Consider the following 22,105-nt stretch of genomic DNA (forward strand, 5'->3'; position numbering starts at 1 on the left):
TTTTTCTTCATTTCTGCTATAGTTCTTGCTTGGTGTTTCATGTTATAGGTCTAAAGTGTATCATTTGATATTGTGTTCAGCCCCGCCTCCATATACCAGAACCACTGTCACCACCACCACCACCACTACTACCACCACACCACGACCCACCAGACCAACTCCGGTCTATACAGGTACGATACAACTTCATTGGTGACTGTTTGCAACATGCTGCAACACAGGGGGGGGGGAACTTGTGTCATGCAGAAGTTATCTTTTCTGCACAGCTTATATCTTCTCTGTCTTGCTTTCTTCTGCTCCTCTCACTATCTTTCTCTCACTGTGTGTGTGTGACTAGTTCACACGCATTCACACATTTACAGTTGCACATATATCAACACTCTTACAAGACAAGAGATGTGTGTTTCAAGAAAACTTGTGGAGGTCCATGAAAACTCCACATGGGTTTTGTATCACTTTTTCATACCATGAAACACATTTGATACAGTGCCAACAATCAATCACAATTGCTGTACAATTTGGTCAGTTGCGAGATACATTTAGAAGAAAAAACTGTGAGTCTGTTTAGCAACGTAAAAAAAAAAGATACTGTTTATTGTCTGTAAAGTAGAAGTGAATGAGTGTTTCTCATACATTAAATGAGATGTATTCTCATTCAGTCAACTCAGATAGATAGACTTTGTTTATCTAAGTATATCAAAATTTGTCATATTTTTAAGAAAAATTATCAAACAGGTCAGCAGAATTTTGTTTATATTGTGAATGGAACGTCAAAGCATTTGGTGTTCTTTCTATAAGAATTTTGACAAGTATCATTTTATTATATCTTTAAAATATGAATTTCGACAAGTATCATTTTATTGTATCTTTGAAATTTGGACAAGCAGAAATGTAATGAAACTTGTCCACAAGTTCTCAAAGGTCACACTTTGTACATGAGGGATGTTTTATATGAACACCCTATCTTTGCAAATGTGTACTTATACTTGTGACAGAACTCTGCATTAATTTTCCAAAAGTATACTCATGCAACAGATTCTATTCATGTTTACATTTTCAAGGATAGCAGTGTCACCTGTCATGTCTGTGCTTGTTTGTAAACAATTTGTTGGTTTTTTTATAATGTGGTGTGCACATGCATTAGGAGTTGTGAAGATTTGACAACAATAACCTGTCTGCCATTGGTATTGTTTTATGTGCACACTGGTTTCATACAAACTGCACCGTGTGTTGGCCAGGTGAGTGCGGGGCCTCAGGGGATGTGACCTTCATCCTGGACTCGTCGGGCAGTGTGGGGGAGGAGAACTTTGACCGTGTTCGCAACTTCACCATCGCCACTGTCCGTGACCTGGAGGTGAACAACGGCTTCTTCAGGATATCTGTGGTCACCTACAGGTCAGTGCAGGGGGTGGATGTGATAATTATAACAATGTTGTTGTTTAAACACTTCATACTATTTAGCTATAGGCTACACTACACTGAGGTTTACACATGGAGTCAGAGCGGAAGTGCCAGGAAAACAGCAGAGAGGCAGAGACAAAGAAAATGGTGCTGTGAGCATGGGAAGGGATCATTGCTTACATTCCTAACCCGTGGTGCCAGGGTTTCATTTAAGGTTGCTGCAATCCATGTGGTGGCCAAATTCTACAATTAACTCTTAGACATAACTGGTTTGCTTTTTGTGGGTGTCCACCTCACCTGGACTTTACTGTAAAAAATGTATGGACAGTTTGATAGGAGTGTTATTCCTTCCAGAACTTTCTTCCATAAACAACACAACCGTCACCAAACCAAGACCCAAGCACTGAAATTCTTGACTGTGAGGGCTTTTGCAGTATGTCATAAAACTCCACTCTTGAGCATCATTAGTCTGTCCGCTATACACTTTAAATCTTAAAAATGTACATGCGTGGCCATGTGTGCACAAGCACTCAAATGTGTACATATATGTGCAAGCATGTATATACCTCCACATGTAAGCTCACTGTTGGCTACATGCACACACATGCACATGCACATACCACATGCATGAAATACAAATAAGTGCAAGCATGCACATACACATATGCATGCACGCACACACACACACACACACACACACACACTCACACACACCACACCACACACACCACACCACACCACACCACACCAGTCACCTTCCTCTCACGCCACCCACCACTGCCCAATGTTCCAGTGACTATGAGTGGTGGTCTGGGTGATTGTCTTTCATGTGTGTTTATGTTCCAGTGACTCGGCCACAATCAACTTCCACCTGAACACCTTCAGCTCCAAGGCAGAGATCATCGCCGCCATCCGTCGCATCCCCTACGTCTACGGCTATACTAACACAGCTGCTGCACTGCGCCGCACCCGAACGGAGGTGTTCACCAGTGCCCGTGGCGACAGAGCTAGTCAGTTGTATTGTATTGTGTTCTGTTACTTTTTGTCGCAACAGATTTCTTGCTGTGAAATTCTGGTTTTTGTCCTCAGCAAGAGTGCGTCACCACAGTGCACTGCCACCCTTTTTTCGGTTTTTTTTTGTTTGTTTTTTTGTATTCCTGTCTTCAGGTGTATTTGTTTACTTATCAAAGTGGATTTTTCTACATTATTTTGCCTTTTCGGGTACATTACCACTATGCCACAGTACCACCGGTCCTTTGACTTGAGCCTGGGTGGTTTCTGTGATGGTGGTGGGGAGGGGTGGGGTGTGAGAGCAAGAAGAAAAGGAGTTGGAGAATTGAGCTTGTGTTTGCGTAGGGAGGGGCTGGGTGGGGGGGAGATAATGTGTATGTGGTGTAGCTTATACAGAACTGTCTGCCACACACTCTTGACTCGTTGAAACTGAAACAAACTCCCTCCTCCCCTTGCAGATGTGCCCAACCTGGTGGTGATCGTGACGGACGGAGAATCAAACGTGAACCCCCAGGAGACCCTGCCCGAGGCCAACCGCATCAAGCGGACGGGCACGTCCATCATCACGGTGGCGGTGGGCCTGGCCAGCAACCCCGAGCTGCGCGGCCTGACCTCGGCACCCATCGACGCCAACCTCATCCATGTGGATGACTTTGAGGCCCTCGGCTACCTCTCCACACAGATTGTGGCCCCACTCTGCACTGGTCAGTATCTGTCTGGGTCTGGGTCACCTTCCCTGCACCTTCCCCTACTCTTTGTCTATTTCTGTCATCCTTGTAATTATTTTTGTAGTGGTTGGAGTTTAAGTAAAAATCTTTCTGTCTTACTCTTAATTTTTTTTTTCATCGTTTTCCTTTTTCTCATCTTTTTTTACTTTAAAAAAAAAAAATTCTTTCCTCTTCCCTGCTTACTTTTTACTCTTTCCTTATGCTTTGTTTGTTCTTACTGTTGATCCACCTTCTTTCCTTCTGTACCTGTTCTGTACTTTGTGTGTGTGTGTGTGTGTGTTGTGTTGTATGTAAATATGTGTGTGTGTGTGTGTGTGTGTCCATAACTCTGTGTGTGTATGTGTGTGTGCACAGACACTGACGAGTGTGACCGGGACCCCTGTCAGAACGGCGGTGTGTGTCTGGATGGTCTCCGCTCCTACGTGTGTCTCTGCAAGCCTGGCTTCTTTGGGGAAAACTGCGAGAGGCGTAAGTTGAAGGTTATAGTCAGTAAAGGAGAGACAGTACCAGACGTTGCATAATTAAGAAGAGACAGTACAAGATGCAACATAATTCATATGACATATTGCTTAGGTCCCCACCCTCTGCACCCCCCACCCCCCCATACCCCCCCTATCTCCCATTATCAAAAACTATTGCATCTCAGTGATTTGGTGTTAGTGATGTGATGCACTCAGGAGCAAAAACAAACCAGCAAACAAAAATGCCAAATGTGAAATTTTTTTCCAACACTTTTACCACTGTCCCACTTGACCAAGTATGCATGGCAGTTCACTAAATACCACATCAGTCTGTCTGTCTCATTATTTGTCAGCCAGCAGAAGCTTAAAGCATCAGCTTGATATATGTGATGCAGTCATCAGGGATCGCAGGTCTGATGTCCACTTTGGAAAACCAAATGTTATTTTAGGAAACCATTTTTGCTTCAGAACACCGAGAAAGAGAGAGATGTACAAACTGAATCAGTAGATTGTTCACATATTCATTGTTATTAAACTTTTCCTTTCAGGGCTGTGGATGCTGTTTTTAACACTCTTCTAAAATTTTTAAAAGATGATTTTCCTCAGTAATCTTTTAGATTTGCCCAGAATTCCACTATATTTAAACAGTAAGAAATTTTCATTATTGTCATATTATACTTTTTGTTCACATATAGTACCATTCTAGTCCTGCTCCGTTCTTCCATGCTTGTTGTTTCTCTGCTCATGTTCACCCCCTGCTATCTGCTGTTGTTTTTCCTTTTCTTCTTTTGCTTCCTGTACCACTGTGACCCATCACTCCTGCCTTCCATCATGACTCCATCACCCATCACTCCTGCCTTCCATCATGACTCTCCATCACCCATCACTCCTGCCTTCCATCATGACTCCATCACCCATCACTCCTGCCTTCCATCATGACTCTCCATCACCCATCACTCCTGCCTTCCATCATGACTCCATCACCCATCACTCCTGCCTTCCATCATGACTCCATCACCCATCACTCCTGCCTTCCATCATGACCCCATCATCCATCACTCCTGCCTTCCATCATGACTCTCCATCACCCATCACTCCTGCCTTCCATCATGACTCCATCACCCATCACTCCTGCCTTCCATCATGACTCCATCACCCATCACTCCTGCCTTCCATCATGACTCTCCATCACCCATCACTCCTGCCTTCCATCATGACTCCATCACCCATCACTCCTGCCTTCCATCATGACTCCATCACCCATCACTCCTGCCTTCCATCATGACTCCATCACCCATCACTCCTGCCTTCCATCATGACTCTCCATCACCCATCACTCCTGCCTTCCATCATGACTCTCCATCACCCATCACTCCTGCCTTCCATCATGACTCCATCACCCATCACTCCTGCCTTCCATCATGACCCCATCATCCATCACTCCTGCCTTCCATCATGACTCCATCACCCATCACTCCTGCCTTCCATCATGACTCTCCATCACCCATCACTCCTGCCTTCCATCATGACTCCATCACCCATCACTCCTGCCTTCCATCATAACTCTCCATCACCCATCACTCCTGCCTTCCATCATGACTCTCCATCACCCATCACTCCTGCCTTCCATCATGACTCTCCATCACCCATCACTCCTGCCTTCCATCATAACTGTATCACCCATCACTCCTGCCTTCCATCATGACTCCATCACCCATCACTCCTGCCTTCCATCATGACTCTCCTTCACCCATCACTCCTGCCTTCCATCATGACTCTCCATCACCCATCACTCCTGCCTTCCATCATAACTGTATCACCCATCACTCCTGCCTTCCATCATGACTCTCCATCACCCATCACTCCTGCCTTCCATCATGACTCTCCATCACCCATCACTCCTGCCTTCCATCATGACTCTCCATCACCCATCACTCCTGCCTTCCTTCATGACTCCATCACCCATCACTCCTGCAATCTATTCACTGTGGCGTTGTCCAACAGAATGCACGGCCCGGACAGACGTGGTCTTCATACTGGACTCCTCCACATCAGTGGGGTCTGAGAACTTTGAGCGGATCAAGAAGTATGCGGACATGTTGATGAGGGACATGAACCCCGATACCTGTGATGTCCACATCGGCGCCATGAAGTACAGCTCTGCTGCCATGATCCAGTTCAGGTCTGTTCAGGTTTTGGGTGGGTGATATGGGGCTGGTGTTGGGGGGGGGTGGGGGGGGGAAGGGGTAGATGGGAAGGCTTTCATTGACTCCAGTGTGTAAACAATATGAGAATATGTAATCACCTGGATTTAGTGACCCATATGAGACACTCCCTTTTTAACGTTTGTCCTCATATTTGCTGTGTGTGGTAGGTCTTGAAACCCTCAAAACAACAGCAATAAGCATGTGTGTCTGTCTGTGGAAGGGGTAAACATTAACATTGGCATTGTCTCAACAACTGCAAGTGGTATTGGAACCAAATTTGGTAGGATGTTAGGTATGAATAAGACCTTTTTATGATGATCTTCACGAAACTTGATACAGTGATTGGCCATAGTGAGAAAAAGAATGAAAACATAGACTCACTTTGCTTACACAAGTGAGTCAAAAAAACACTATGGAGAGACAAGGCTGGGAATCAGTTCAAAGACACAGTAAGACATCATGGGGAAAATGTGGTAGTATGATACAGCTTGGGTTTTTCATCCAGTTTCATAAAGCAGGTCCATTGATTGGTTAAAGAACAACACATGAATGTTTTCAAAAGTCAGAGGCCAAGGTGACAATGACATGTGATTCAAATATCCATTTGCAAGATACTTACAGCGTCCTTTCTTTTCTATTCATATTTTGCAGTGTTTAACTGCATGGATCTTGAATGCCATGTCTCTTGTGGTTTGTGTCTGTCTGTCCTGTTAATCCTGACAATTATGTTTCATTCTCTGTGTCAGTCTTGGTCTCATTCTGATATTTTCTCAGTACGTTTGTTACCATCACTGCATTTGTCTCTTTGTCTCATAAAACATGGCATCAACACCTGTTAAAAAAATGAAACCAAACACATTTATTCAATTGTGAGAGAGTCATGTCTGCCATGTCAAGAAGAAAGGTGGAAGAATGATTAAGAAGCTTATCTGTCAATACAGCATCCGTGAGTGTGTGGGTTGATTCCCACTCTCGCTCTTTCTCCCAAGTTTTGACTTGAAAATCACACTGAGCATCCACCAGTTATTCAGATGAGACAATAAACTTAGGCCATTGTGCAGCACATACCTAGCACACTGAAAAAGAATCCATGGCAACTACAGTGTTGTCCTCTGGCAAAATCGTGTAGAAGAAATCCACTCTGACAGGTACACAATTATATACCATGCACTCAAGGCCTGACTAGTGCATTGGGTTATGCTGCTGTCAGGCATCTGCCTAGCAGATGTGGTGTAACATTTATAGGTTTGCCTGAAAGCAGTGATGCCTCCTTTAGAAACTGAAACTGAAACTGTCATGCCACATAAAAAAAATTCTGATCATTATCTCACCACATGCCATGGAACCGTGTGTCTCTCAGACTGGGGCAGTACCGCACAATGGACGACATCTCAGCTGCCATCACGGCCATCGGCTACACACGGGGCAGGGCCAACATGGCGGACGCACTGCAGGTGCTGCGCAGGCAAATGTTCAACGGGCGGAACGGGGACCGCACTGACGCCAAGAATGTGGCCTACCTGCTGACTGACGGCAGTGTGGAGATCAACAGGGACATAACACTCAGCGAGGCCGACCTCATCATTGATGCCGGAATCAGGTAGTGACACACGTGTCTGAGATACTGCTTGTCATCCATGGCTTAGATTTCCATCAGATTATCTCTAAGACCTCTGTTGCTGTTTCTGTCATCACTTTGTTGACATTGTTAGGGGCTAAAGATCTTCATCAAGCAGAAGTAGTGGAGCGAATTTTTCTCCTATGACTGCTTGGAATTGCAGCGATTGTGACAATAATCTTAGCTAGAATATGATGCCATTGAATTGTTGAAGATGTAGTGAGTGATGAATAAATATCTAAAGAACTTGTTAATTAATACAACAATTTTTCAGAGGTACTCAGCAAGACCCAAATTCATCTACAAATTCACTTTGGATAATATTATCAATCCTCTGAATATCACCAGCTGATGTGATAATGTGGTTAGCATCGTGTACTGACAACTGGGAGGACACTGGGGCAAAAAAAAAAGAGAGAGAAATGAATCCTCAGAACATCCAGTGAAAATTCTGCACCAGTAACAAATCCAGACTGTGCATTCAGCAGCCATTAGATAATGAAGTGATGAGATGGGGGTTTACATTGGGTGGTTTGTGTTTATGTGTTAGTTTGGGGCTGGGTGGTTGTGTATATAATGTGTGTGCACATACATGTGTGTTTTGCAGTCTAGTAGTAGGATCCAGCCGGATTCTGCACTCAGACTCCAGACAACCATAACATTTTCTTTTCCCCCAAAGAAGAAGTTAGCGCGATAATGATCTTTTCCTTCATCAGTATCTGTCATGGATTCAAACTTGAATGTAACAAATAAGATAAAATAAAACTATGACAGAGAGAAAGTAAAGTTTGGACATTTTTTTTCTGTTGTTATGCTGTTCCCTGTCTTCCTAGTTGACAATGGCTGCTTGCACCGTTTGTTTTGCACAGACTGATTCCACTGGCGGTGGGTCTGAGACAGCGGAACGAGATAGAGCTGATCGCCCAGGCACAGGGTCTGCCGCTGATGGAGGTGGAGAGTGAGGTCCGTCTGATGGAGATGAGGGATCAGGTGCTGGAGGCTGTGATGGACAGTAAGTCACTCTGTGTTTGTCAGGTTTTCATGCTCAGTAAGTCACTCTGTGTGTCAGGTTTTCATGCTCAGTAAGTCACTCTGTGTGTGTCAGGTTTTCATGCTCAGTAAGTCACTGCTTGCATGTGTCTGGTTTTCATGCTGCCTTTCAAACAAAACATTCACAAACACCACTCTGTTTCTTTTTGTTGTATTCATCTTTTGATTCATGAACTTGAGATCAGAGGACTCTGAGAGGAAGGAAGCTATCTATCATAGAATCTGGGAGATGTGTTACTAGCATGAAGAAGATGCCCAGATTGACTTGTGGCGGGGAGACAGTGAGTATTAACAGAACGGTTTTATCCATGTAAAGGGTAAGAATGCATCCAGTACACTTTGCAGCAGTGAGGTCTTGAACTACATAGGCTCATGAAAAGATACCATTTTTGTAATAGCGTATTTGCTATATTAGCACCTGGTCATTAGAGTGTGTCTCTCAAGTCACTGTTCTCTCAAGTCACCGTTCATGTGTCTCTCAAGTTACTGTTCTCTCAACTTTCTCAAATCACTATTGGTGTGTCACTCAAGTCATTGTTTGTGTGTCTCAAGTCACTGTTTGTGTGTTTCAAGTCACTGTTCGTGAGTTTCAAGTCACTGTTCATGTGTCTCTCAAGTCACTGTTCATGTGTTTCAAGTCACTGTTCGTGTGTTTCAAGTCACTGTTCGTGTGTTTCAAGTCACTGTTTGTGTGTCTCAAGTCACTGTTCGTGTGTTTCAAGTCACTGTTCGTGTGTTTCAAGTCACTGTTTGTGTGTCTCTCAAGTCACTGTTCGTGTGTTTCAAGTCACTGTTCGTGTGTCTCTCAAGTCACTGTTCATGTGTTTCAAGTCACTGTTCGTGTGTTTCAAGTCACTGTGCGCAGGACAGCTTGTATCTGGCAGTTACTTCCTTCAGCGCTATGTTGTTCTCCAGTGATGGCTGCTTTTCTGCTTGGTCCCTGGCTTCCATAACTGTTTGTGTGTCTCTCAAGTCACTGTTCGTGTGTTTCAAGTCACTGTTTGTGTGTCTCTCAAGTCACTGTTCGTGTGTTTCAAGTCACTGTTTGTGTGTCTCTTAAGTCTCTGTTCATGTCTCTTATGTCACTGTTTGTGTGACTCAGGTTAATGTTCATGTCTCAGGTCTCCTAAATCATTTTTCATGTGTATCAAGTCAAACTGCTCATGTCTCTCAAATCACTGCCTGTGTGTCTCTCAAAGGAAAAAAAGTGCAAAGGAAGTTCTGATTTTTTAAGCATTGTTTTCTTGAAGTTCTGTTTCTGGATTTGATGCAGACCTGTTCTGAGCGTCATCGTCTCAGTGAGACATCAGACCATACAGTTGATTGTATTTGCAGAATACAAAAGCAAAACTACACAAACATGCACATAAATGAGGTTATGGCCAGACAGCGCTAGAAAGAGCATGTCAGACCCAAGAAGTCTGTTTGCCACTGTCAAATGTTTTGTTTGCTTCTTCATTGTGGTTTTCTGTCTTCTGTCTGTGTGTTTTTTTCTATCCTTCCTCTCTCTTTCTCTATCTCATAAGCTGATCCGTTTCCTGTTAGAATGTAAGTATGTATATGACTCATTTCTCTCTCTTTTCCTTACTTGTTAAGCTGGTCATTTGGTTATGTTTGGTTTGTTTGATTGATCTGGAGACATTGGCTTGGTCACCTTATTGACAGTTCCATAAAATGAGAAAGAATGTTACAATGCAGTGACGGGCGCAATAGCCGAATGGTTAAAGCGTTGGACTTTCAATCTGAGGGTCCCGGGTTCGAATCACGGTGACGGCGCCTGGTGGGTAAAGGGTGGAGATTTTTACGATCTCCCAGGTCAACATATGTGCAGACCTACCAGTGCCTGAACCCCCTTCGTGTGTTTACGCAAGCAGAAGATCAACTACGCACGTTAAAGATCCTGTAATCCATGTCAGCGTTCGGTGGGTTATGGAAACAAGAACATACCCAGCATGCACACCCCCGAAAGCGGAGTATGGCTGCCTACATGGCGGGTTAAAAACGGTCATACACGTAAAAGCCCACTCGCGTGTATACGAGTGAATGTGGGAGTTGCAGCCCACGATCGCAGAAGAAGAAGAAGAAGAAGTTACAATGCAGTAATGGGATGCTACTGACAGATTTCTTGCATAGTGAGTGGTACATGTCACCAGCAGTTCATACTGACTGCTTAGTGTTATGCTGCTGCTGATAATTGTACCTGACTGATCAGCTTGAAATTGTTGAAATGATGTGCATGAATGAGTGTTGTCAGTATATAACACTGTTCTACATGAGGTTCTATTTCAACTTGCGGCAATTTTTTTGTTTGTTTGTTTGTTTTCTTGTTTAACTCCTAAAAAGAATTTATACTGTATGGTCCATTTGATTTGGCTTTTTTTTTTTCACAAATGTCATATTTAGTGTGCAGAATGCATAGAGTGTGTTCTTGAATTCATGTAAGACAGCTAACTTTCTGTGGATTGCTTTATTTCAGATGGAAACGGTAAAGACATTGTCACATTTCTTTGGAATGATCCACTTATTTCCAACTTCTTTACTTTACCAGTCATTGCATTTCCTCAGCCTAACCCTATTCTTTTTCTCTGGATCTTTACTTTTTCAATCATTACATTTCCCAGTTTCCTTTTAACCCCCTCTTTCAATCTCCACCTCTATCTTTTTTCATTCAGTCTGTCTTCATCTTTTCAACCAGAAGGAAACTTAAGCGTTGCATTTGCATGAACTTTGGACAGGACTTTAGGAGGGTGAACAGTGTGATCCGGCCTATTGATGTACCTTCTTTATTGTTGTTGTTTATTTCATTTCATGTTGTACTTATTAAACAGCGTGTGCCTCTAATTTCACACACATACAAGTGCACTTTCATGTTTGCGTATGCGCGCATGCACACACACAAACATGCACGCGCGCATGCACTAATGCACATGCAAATATGATCCTGTGTGTTTGTGAATAATCATCATGCCAACAGCCACACTCACAGACATGTTTCTAAACAAAAAGGTCCTGGCTCATCTCAGTTCTGAGGAAGAGTGAGAGAAGAGAAATATTAACTAATGCTAACAATACTGACCAGCATGGAGTGTATATTGATTTCTTACATTACTGTCACCGTCGTTGACAACTGTCATGATTTCTTGTACTCTGAGTGTGCTTTACTTTGTTTTAACTCTAGCTTTTAGGTCATTTGCTTTGTGTGTGTGGTTTTTTTTTTTTATAGAAAACTGTCATATACCCTCTACTGTATGTATGTATTTACAGTTTTAAAAAACTTTGTTATTGAAGGTTGTGTGATTATTATCTTTTTACTGTTTTGGTGGAAAGAAATATTCCCTCCAATAGTGAGAGTGCCCTGTCTGATACACAAAAATACTTCAGATACTTTTGACATATACAATACAAAGTAAATGGAGGGCCAACCTATTACCTGATATGAAATGTAAACTTCCACGTATATATATGATAAAACATGCTTTATTGTGGTCTGTGGTCTTTTGTTTGGTTATATTGTATTCCATTTATAACAAAAACAGGACATTCTATTGTTAAGTAATTGGCTTTATTACATCAAAGCATGATGTGGATGTCAAAGAACACGGTAACAGATATTTCCTTTTTTGGAAACTGGCTGCTGATAGAGATACGTGTCACTACAACCCTGAACCAGAACAGGATGAGGGTGGTTCGGATTGCTCGGCTTGTTGGTGGATCACTCATCTGGCAGGTTTGAAACATGATATCATAAAGACCACCAGTCAGTAATGCTGACAGAGGGAAAGCACTGGCCTGGCTTTAAGAAGGAATGATTGTGATGGAAAATACCACATCATTTGGAAATATCCAATAGTCATTTGAAGTGAGGAGACCATTTTGCTGGTGAAATGAATATGGCTAATGGCAGCCACACATGCTGTCATCTCTCTCTCTCTCTGTGCCAGTATGCTTTTCTGGCTTTTGAAAACAACAATTATTTCTTATGAATTTCCTCATTAGAATTAGAGCCATGTTAATGCTGTCGCTGGTAAATGACTGATGAAGTGATCACTTATAAGTATCATCAACTCACGTGCAATGGTTTTTCAGTTTGTTGTAGCTGTGTTGTTGTTTTTTTAAATGGTTCTTTCAATATTTTGAGTGGTACCTGTTTGACACACAGTTACTTTCCATCCACCTAGCCTACTAATTTTCTGACCCTTGACGCAAAGACCTTTTGAAAATGCTCATTGCTTGGCTTCTTACATTTCCGTCACTGTGTGTATCTCATTGTGTGTCTTGACTGAGTTGTGTTCTTGCTGTTGGACATTGACATCTTCACAAAATTAGTCAGCTGCATGTTGATTCACTTCATCTGATGAGTCGGCTGCAATAATCCTGTGTGATTTTTTTGTTTTGTTTTTTTCTCAGTCTGATTCTATCTGTCCTTTTCTGTTCCTTCACCCCTACTTTTCCCCCTCTCTCTTTTCTCTCCATGTTCTCTCTCCCTCTCACCTCCCTTCCCCTCTCTGTCTGTCTTTCTGTCTTTGTCTGTCATTCTCTCTCTCTCTCTTCTTTCTTTGGTGTGTGTATCTCTCTCCATCAGTCTTTCTGTCCGTCTGTCTCTGTCACTTTCTCTCTATCTGTTTCTCTTGCTACCAACCCCTCTGTGTGTGTGTGTGTGTGTGTGTGTGTGTGTGTGTGTGTGTGTGTCCTGCTACCAACCCCCCCCACCCCCCTCTCTGAGTGTCTTTCTCCCTTCAGCCCTGCTTCTGCCCTATTGCGATCATCTTGTCTTTAAGCATCAGTGGTGATGATTTCTCTCCTCTCTGTGCCTAATTTTTCACATTTTTCTTGCCTGTGTCATATTTTTTATTAGAAAAAGTGTACAAATTTCATGCTTGAGTTTTCAAAGTTGATTAAGAAAGCTTGCAAATATTTTATAGTTTGAAATTTCATCGTGTGTAAATCATGTTCTTTTTCATACTAATGTTCTCATCTGTTCTTGGTGATGTTTTCCTTTGTTAAATGCAACAAACTGTTACTCTTAGATATCTAGAATGACAAGCAGTCCAGTAGAATGCACTACAGTCTGGAATTTACAGAGCAGCCCTTGTAGAATAACGTTGTCAGCCATCTGTTTTCTATAATTTTCTTCTGGTCCATCTTGATGGTGAGCAGTGTGGAATGAAATATGAAATTACAGATTTCCTGTATTTGTTTATCTGCCAACCTTTCAGCTTGATTAGCAGTCTGTGTGTCAGTCAAGGTGTCTGTTATTATGTCTGTCAATTTATTTGTTTCAGGTCTGTATCTGTTTTTTGTCTGTCGATCTGTCTGTCTGTGTCCATACCTGTAATTGCCTTCTTTCTATCTCGATATGTGCCGGCATGCCCTCATACGATTGATCTGTGCAGTCTTTCCATCTGTCTTTCTGTCAGTTGGCCTGTCTATCTGCCCATATGTCTTTGTACTTAACTTCCATCTGTCTCCATACGAGTCTCTCTCTGTCTCTTTGGCTGGCTCAGTGTGTGCGTGTGTGTGAATGTGTTAGTGTACAAACCATATTGCTGGTGCTGCAGGTAACAACCACTGCGGCAGTGACCCCTGTTTTAACGGTGCTCGCTGCATCAATGAGCCTCTGGGTTTCCGCTGTGAGTGCACTGATGGTTTCACCGGCGACCTCTGTGACAAAGGTCAGGGTCACTTCAAGTTACACCTGTAGCCAGTCTGTCTGTCTGTATCTGTCTCTGGTCAGCTTGAAAGTGTCTGTTATTATATATGGCTAATGAAAAGAATAACTACATTACACTCTTACGGCCCCATTGTGGTATATAAAAGAATATTGCCCATCGTCACACAAGGAAATGAGTACAATACTCGAAAGAGACTTTTATAAGTGCTTCAGTTCAACTATAAAACCTAGTCATTGGACTCTTTCAGACTTTGGTTTCACAACTATTCATCTTTGATTCAACCCTCCTTCTGCCTGCTTTCCCCCAACTTCCCCCCTCTTATACCTTTTATACACTAACATTCAAATCTGAAAATTGATACCTTAACAAAATGTCTATGATCAGCAGTATATGTGACAGGACATTTAACAAAATCCCACTTCATGGCCCCTGGCCACATTCTTATCTGAAACACACAATTTTGCCAGTGAATTTCGTTTACACAGTAGTGTAGAATGATATTATTATGCTTCTGTATCCAATTGACACAATTGTCTGCAGTAAATGTTTCAGGGCTTTATACTGCATGTACAATCCACCACCACCACCACAATCTGATCTAGAATGGTTTGTCTTTGGCTTATATTCCCGTTTGCACAAGTTTGCTAGGCTCATATATCATTTGTCTTTTGACCTGTTGTCTTGGGTAACTGTGATAGGTTTATTGCTCTTTACACTGTCGTCTGGAATAACTGTGCTGGGTTTACTGTTCCCCTTTACGCAGTCTGGAATAACTGTGATGGGTTAACTATTCCCCTTTACACACTCATCTGGAATTACTGTGATGGGTTTACTATTCCCGTTTACACTGTCTGGAATAACTGTGTTGGGCTAATCTTCCCCTTTACACACTCATCTGGAAAAAAAGGACAGTAACTGAGGCTTGCATGCCCCCTCTACATGTGAGGCTTATTCAGTCTCTGATGTCACATGCAGAAATAACCCAGAAAGGCAGGGTTGATCACTGTGTTACATTCAGATCCACTATATATGTAGCATGCAGTTAGCACACAACCATGGCAACAAAAGGGTTGTCCCTGGCAAATCTGTGGAAAAATCCACTTTGACAGGAAAAGAAATGACACATGCAGGCAGAAAAAAAAAATTTGGAAAAATGGGTTGTGCTGCACTTTAGCAACATGCTGTCCGGGTGTAGAGCAGCCCCAATTTCACACAGAGAATTTTTTTGTGATAAAGAGTGATATGATACAATACAATACAAGGCATGACATGGCCAATCCTCCCTCCCCTTTGCAGAGTGCAGTGCTCAGGCTGACGTGGTGTTCATGCTGGATGTGTCCCGCTACAACAGCCGACGAGACGTGCGCAACATCAAGCGGTTCGCGCGGGACGTGGTGAAGAGGATGGCCTTCCGACAGGGAAACTTCAGGGTGGCTGTGGTCGACTTTGGCACCAGCGCCAGAACACGGCTGTCTCTGACAGAGGGCAACAAGAAGAGGGTGGTCAAGCAGGCCATTGGCAAGATCAGGTTGGTGTGGGGTGAGGGGAGGGTGTGTGATGTTTGTTGGTATAGTTTGTGTGTGTGTGTGTGCACGCCCGTGTGTGTGTGTGTGTTTGTGTGTGTGTGTGCGCGCACGTGTGTGTACACATGTATATTTGGAAGACAGTTGGGACAACATGGCAATAAAGTGACCAGCTAATGACCAACAACACTGTCTGGATAAATAGTGGCATGTATGTTTTCCAGGACTTGATTTTTTTTTTTCAGTCATACTTCATCTAAATATGGGAAAAATTATTTTCTGTCATGGGAAAAGACTTTAAACCAAAGAAAGAAAGAAACCATTCCTCCATGTCTTGTACTAAAGGGGGTGGCTGCACGTTACAGACCTCAGAACAAGGACCCTATGCCTGTGAACGCTCTGCGCCGGGTGTCAGGAGAAATAGTGGGGAAGTACGGGGACCGTGACTCAGTGCCCAATTACCTGGTGATGGTCACCACCACCTTTGGGGGCAGTGCCACCATGGACGCCATCAATGACATCAAGCGGGCCGGCACCAAGGTCATCGGCGTGGGTACGTCATTTGATTGGTTGATGATTCAGGAGGTGTGTGTTTTTGTGTTTGTGTATGTGTGTGCACTGATTTGCATCATAGTTTTTCTCCCTTGATTAATTGGAAGGCTCTGGGTGTGTGACTAGATAGATTGATAGTTCTTTGGGTGGTTCTGTGGGGTTTTGTTTTATTTTTGTTTTGTTTTTTTAATGAAGTTTTTTTCTTGTGTTTGTGCGTGTGTTTTGTATTTTGCTTGTTTGTGTTTTCACATCTCCACTCAGGGCCCCTGGCATGCTGGTTAGGGCAGGAAGATTTTCAAGGGGGAAAAAAGTGAATAGTGACTATAGTATACTGTGCCATTGCAGGATTGAGCCTGTCCAGCTCTGACCAGCATATGATGGAGTCAGCTGTGTCACAGCCAGTCCAGAAGATGATGTTCTCTGTCTCTGACACTGCCGACCTCGAGAGCATTGCTGTGGACTTTGTTGACTTCGTTTGTGAAGGTAATGACAACTGTCTGGGTCAGGTAGTGTGTTTTTTAAGGTAATTGTTCACATAGCTTAGTATGTTTGTAAATGTATTATAGTATATGAAGGTGACATTTGTTCAGGCATCATTGAATGTTTGTTAAGGTAGTGTAGTATGGCATGCGTTGATTTTCTGTTTGGGCCAGGTATTGTGTTTGTAAAGGTATTTTGTTTGTGATGTTAAAACGTAATTCACTCAGTTACTTGGTTAACCTTACTCAGTTACTGGGTCAGTCAGTGTGTTTGTAAAAGTAATTTTGTTTGTAAAGGTATTTATAAGTGGGTAAGGAAGTATGTTTGTAAAGGTAGTTTGTTTGTGAAGGAAATGCTGTTTGGGTTATGTAGTTAATTTGTAAATGTAATTTTGTTTTTAAAATAATGATTGTTCAGGTCAGATAATGTGTTTGAATAGGTGATTTGTTTGTGAAGGTAAAAATAACTGTTTGGGTTCATATTAATTTTATGAAATTATTCTGATAAAGTTTGTGTGTATGAGTGCTCTGTGTGTATAAGGTATGTCACAAACTGACTGCTGTACAAATATCCACTTGTATGTGTGTGTGACTGTTGCCAGAGAAGAACATGTGTGCGGAGAGACCCTGTCGGAATGGCGGTTCCTGTGTTAATGGGGCCAAGGACTACATCTGTCGCTGCCCCACAGGATTTGCCGGCAAAAACTGTGAACGATGTGAGTTAGAACGCACCACTGCCCCATTCTGTTGGATGTTCGTACATTTTTACTCCTGAAAGGACTTCTTTTTTGTACCACAAGTTTTAATGTAGTCATATTTAACAGGGTGGAGATACTCTTTAAATGTCGTTCTTGTAACCTCTGAATGACAGAGCTTCGTCAGAGTGGTTGGAAATGTGTAGTCTGCATTAACAGACTGTAAAAGTGGATTGGTTGCCTGGTGGTTATGCATCCTCCTTGGAAGCCAGCAATCCGAACACATGGGATTTTGTCCCACACTTGGCAGTGTTTTCTCACCCTCCACTACACCTGTTTTTCTTTCTTTTTTTTCTTTCTTTCTTTCTTTCTTTTTGATGGCCTCAGTTGCATGCAAGTCACGGAACACATTACTTTTTTTTCTTTCTTTTTTTTTTTTTCTAAGTGCTCTACACATGGCTTTCTTCACTAGCCCCAAAAAAGGAAGAATAATGAATTATAATACTGATGTGACGGGGTGGTAAGGTGGTGTTGGAGAAGGTGAAGACAGGTAGAAGGTGTTGTGCAGAAGAGAGCTGCAGCCAGGCAAGGTAGACTCGGGAAGGCGGTGCGCCGGTTTTTCTTCTTTTATTCTCTCATTCTTCCAGACCAGGAGAGTTCTCTCTTAGTCTGGCACTCGCTCACTCCTTATATTCTGTTCCGCCGAACCGCAAAGCCAGCGCCACGAAGTGAATCACGAAACCGGCCCTCCGCGAGCCTTGAGGGGCCAAGCTTGTGTTTGTTTGACCAAATTTAGCGGCTTCTGACTTTCGGCTCGGGGAACTAACATAGACATATTATATATCACACAAAACTACAAGAGACAAGCATTTTCTTAAGCTAAACCATTTTCTACAAAAATAATGGAGTTAAAAACTGTAAACAAAAAGAGTCACTGAATGAACGAGCTTTTAACAAGTTAATGTATCATTTTTGTACATTACAACAATTAATACGTCGGGATATGTAATATAATTGCAACAATTAAGTAACTGAACATCCTAAATTTCCAACTATATAAAAATCATCTATAAAATCTGTTTCTAGAGTAAAGATTTTTTATGTCAAAATTCAAGAGAAAACTCAGCGGACAGCTCCCGTGTCGGCACCGCTTGGCGGTGCTTTTGGCACTTGTGATCGACAATGAAATGCTTCGTTTAAACCAACTACAACACAATTATACATGCACGATACTAATCAGATTGATAACAGAAATACAAACATCTGCAAGACACGCTATAAAAATGTCTAGGTATTGTAAAAACATATTTTGCTCAAATCGGCACTGACAAATTCCAATGGCTTGAAGAAGAGATAGTTTTGTGGCGCCGAAATGCCGTCAGACATTTCGTACCATCGCATGCCTATAACTTAGGTGTACACGGAAAGCAGTACACGAGAAGAAGCTTAATCATTTACATTTTAATGCACAATCTAAATTCCACAGCAACTATACCGAGTTACAGAAAACGAAGGTATTTTGTATGTTTCAACTGAGTGGATTTCGAAGATCGCGCCAAAACTCATTCACATAAATATTAGTTTCAAAAAGTTATAGGCTTTCTGGTCAAATGATATCATTACATTTGAGAAGTATGATCGTTCTGAAGTCCCATAACATAAAACTATAATCTCATCTATAAGGAAGTGTTTATAATTTAACAAATTGATGAAAATCATCATACGGTTCCCTGTAAAGGGAGATAACTTGTGACCGATTTACAACTTCCTTAGTAACCTTCGGCGAGTCACAAACGTCGTCTGCTAAGCTGGCCCAACGAAGATCGTAGCCAACCCGGCTACACTGATAATAATAACAATATTATTATTAATGATAGTAAAGCCAAAGATTCAAATGGAAAAGAACATAAAGAAAAAGGAGATCGGAAAAGACCCATTCATGATTCATCTCTGTGTGGGTTTTCTAATGATGGACATTTGTTGTGTACTTTAATGTTCTGCAAGCGCATACGTATGTCAGGGCTTCTTTATGTATTAGTGTGCCTTGCATGTGACAGTTTCGCCCACTTCTTTCTCTATAGATAATAACAATAATATAATGATATTGATGATTATAATAATATGTACTCAGAGAAGAAGGTGGATAAGCTGAAGAGGAAAAATAAGAATATTGATTAGATGAATAATTATTGCTGTTACCACCTTTGTCAACAGTGTCCTCCGCTACACCTTGAGTGCTGGTCTAGATGCTACTCATTTGGATGAGATGATAAACTGGGCTCCCGTGTGCAGCGTGAACTTAGCACATGAAAAGAACCCATGCCACTGAAACGGTTGCACCTGGCACAATTCTGCAGAAAAGATCCACATTGACAGGAAAACCAATACATATAAAGGCAGAAAAAGGGGTTGGGGGGCTGCACTTTAGCGACATGCTCTTCCTGGGGAGAGCAGTCTGAATTTCGCACACAGAAATATGTTGTGGCAAAAAGTAATATAGTGCAATGCAATACAATAAAAAATACTGCAGTCAACACAAAGTCAAATGTATACACGGGAGAAGATCACCAAACCTGTGAAAGTGGGCACAGCACCCTCCACAGTCCCATGACACTCCTCATAATACTGTTGATTTTAATGAGAAACTTTCATTATTGAATCTGTTCTCTCATGTCTGTGGCTCTTCTTTGTGTCTCCTTCTTCTTCTTCTGCGTTTGTGGGCTGCAACTCCCACGTTCATTCGTATATACGCGAAGGGGCTTTTACGTGTATGACCGTTTTTAACCCGCCATGTAGGCAGCCATACTCCACTTTCGGGGGTGTACATGGTGGGTGTGTTCTTGTTTCCATAACCCACCAAACGCTGACAAGGATTACAGGATCTTTAACGTGCGTATTTGATCTTCTGCTTGCGTATACACACGAAGGGAGTTCAGGCTCTGACAGGTCTGCACATTCATGTTGACCTGGGAGATCGTAAAAATCTCCACCCTTTACCCACCAGGCGCCATCACCGTGATTCAAACCCGGGACCCTCAGATTGAAAGTCCAACGCTTTAACCATTCAGCTATTGCGCCCGTCTCTTCTTTGTTTGAACAAGCATACATTTTATTTGTTGCTTGTTTTATTTTCTTCACTTCAGTATATCTTTCCTGTGTGCCACCATACATTCCACTGTAATGTGCATCAAATTGGTGTTGACAGCGTAAATTTCTCCCTGAGAAAGCAAGGGCAGATGAGGATTCTAAGTCATGAAGGCGGTAGCTCAACAGACAGTGCTAAAAGGACTTTTGATGCACAGAAGCAGTAACGGCGGAATGTGGTGTTAAGCATTAAAACAATTATTTCGCTCTGATTTTCTTTGCTTTAAAGGAGCCATGACGAGAGCACCTGAATTTTTGGAGGACTGTTGACATGAAATAATGATGGAGACTCCAAGGCGAATGTGATGTTTATGTCAGAGTGCATCTGTTGTGCAGCTTGTGCTGACCGTGCTGATGTTGTTTTCCTGCTGGACACCAGTGGCAGTGTGGGGTCGGACAACTTCCCACGGGTACCTCCCCTCTCCCTGTCTCTGCCTGTCGCTCTGTCTGTCTGTCTCTCTTCTGTCTCTTTTTCTGTCTCTCTCATACACATGCATGCCTGCACACTCTCTCACACACACACACACACTCCCTCTCTCTCACTCACTCACATGGTCACATGCACACTAGCACACTAGATACACACATACACGCTAATACACTTACGCATATTAACACACACACATGCACACACACACACACACACACATGTACACTCGCCCACACTCAGGTCTAATATCACTTAACAGTGAAAAGACATTAAACTAAAGAAAGAAACACTTGCCCACATGGCCACACATACACTCTAACACACACACACACACACACACACACCTTACCTTTATGTGTCCATTATAAAAAATGTGTGCGGATCTGTCTTTACACTGCTGTTTTGAGTATGCCATACTGTTCTTTACTCCTTTTTTTTATTCATTATCATCATTGTTGTCTTCAGTCAGAGACCAGATATAAACGCTCTACAAACAGTCATTTGTACAACAGGCGGCCTACCTGGCTTGAGCTGACTGGCAGCTGCCTGTAGGCTCTCATCATTCATTTCCTTTGTCATTCGGTCAGGCTTCAGTTGCGCACATGCGCGTACATGAATATTAGTCATTGATAGATGACTGCAGCACACAGAAACAAAACCAGGATAGTGGGGGAAAAAAATCCCCCAGAGCAGATGAAACAACACCTAAATGTGCCCAGGAGAGTTCAGTATGAAGCATTACACATAAAATATCTTCTGTTCCTACAAGGACAGATAAAAAATGCTGTCAAGGAAACAAGTCCAGTATGATTTGTCAAAGACATTACTAGAATTTTTTTTTTTTTTTTTTTTTTTTTTTTTTTTTTTTTTTGCTTCTTTGCCTTTTGGGAACATGCAAATCTACAGTTGATTGATTGTGTATGCTTTCATGGGGGCTATGCCTTACTCAACACTGTTTTCCTCATTGCATTGCTTCATTTGTTTCCTTTCCCACTCCCCATTTCCTTTTCTTGATAATAATGATGCTGATGCTGAGAGTAGCAATGATAATATTGGTGACACATTCATGTAGTACTTTCAAAAGTCTCAAAGTGCTTTGCGATTACAGATCAGTCACTGAGTCAGCCATAAGAA

At 42.3% G+C, this 22,105-nt stretch overlaps 1 protein-coding gene across 1 annotated transcript in view; it reads left to right on the plus strand.

Moving 5' to 3' along the window:
- The window catches only part of LOC143292771 (uncharacterized), a 147,761-nt gene that overhangs the window by 112,975 nt on the left and 12,681 nt on the right, over positions 1 to 22,105 (plus strand). The window contains 14 exon segments of the mRNA XM_076603331.1: positions 81 to 173; positions 1,239 to 1,395; positions 2,248 to 2,411; positions 2,871 to 3,116; positions 3,495 to 3,608; positions 5,606 to 5,783; positions 7,169 to 7,408; positions 8,296 to 8,438; positions 14,035 to 14,148; positions 15,445 to 15,676; positions 16,037 to 16,224; positions 16,569 to 16,706; positions 17,305 to 17,418; positions 20,878 to 20,951. Of these exon segments, the coding sequence (XP_076459446.1) occupies positions 81 to 173; positions 1,239 to 1,395; positions 2,248 to 2,411; positions 2,871 to 3,116; positions 3,495 to 3,608; positions 5,606 to 5,783; positions 7,169 to 7,408; positions 8,296 to 8,438; positions 14,035 to 14,148; positions 15,445 to 15,676; positions 16,037 to 16,224; positions 16,569 to 16,706; positions 17,305 to 17,418; positions 20,878 to 20,951 (2,195 nt within the window).

This window comes from Babylonia areolata, chromosome 18 (assembly GCF_041734735.1).
Source record: "Babylonia areolata isolate BAREFJ2019XMU chromosome 18, ASM4173473v1, whole genome shotgun sequence".
NCBI classification, from domain to species: domain Eukaryota; kingdom Metazoa; phylum Mollusca; class Gastropoda; order Neogastropoda; family Buccinidae; genus Babylonia; species Babylonia areolata.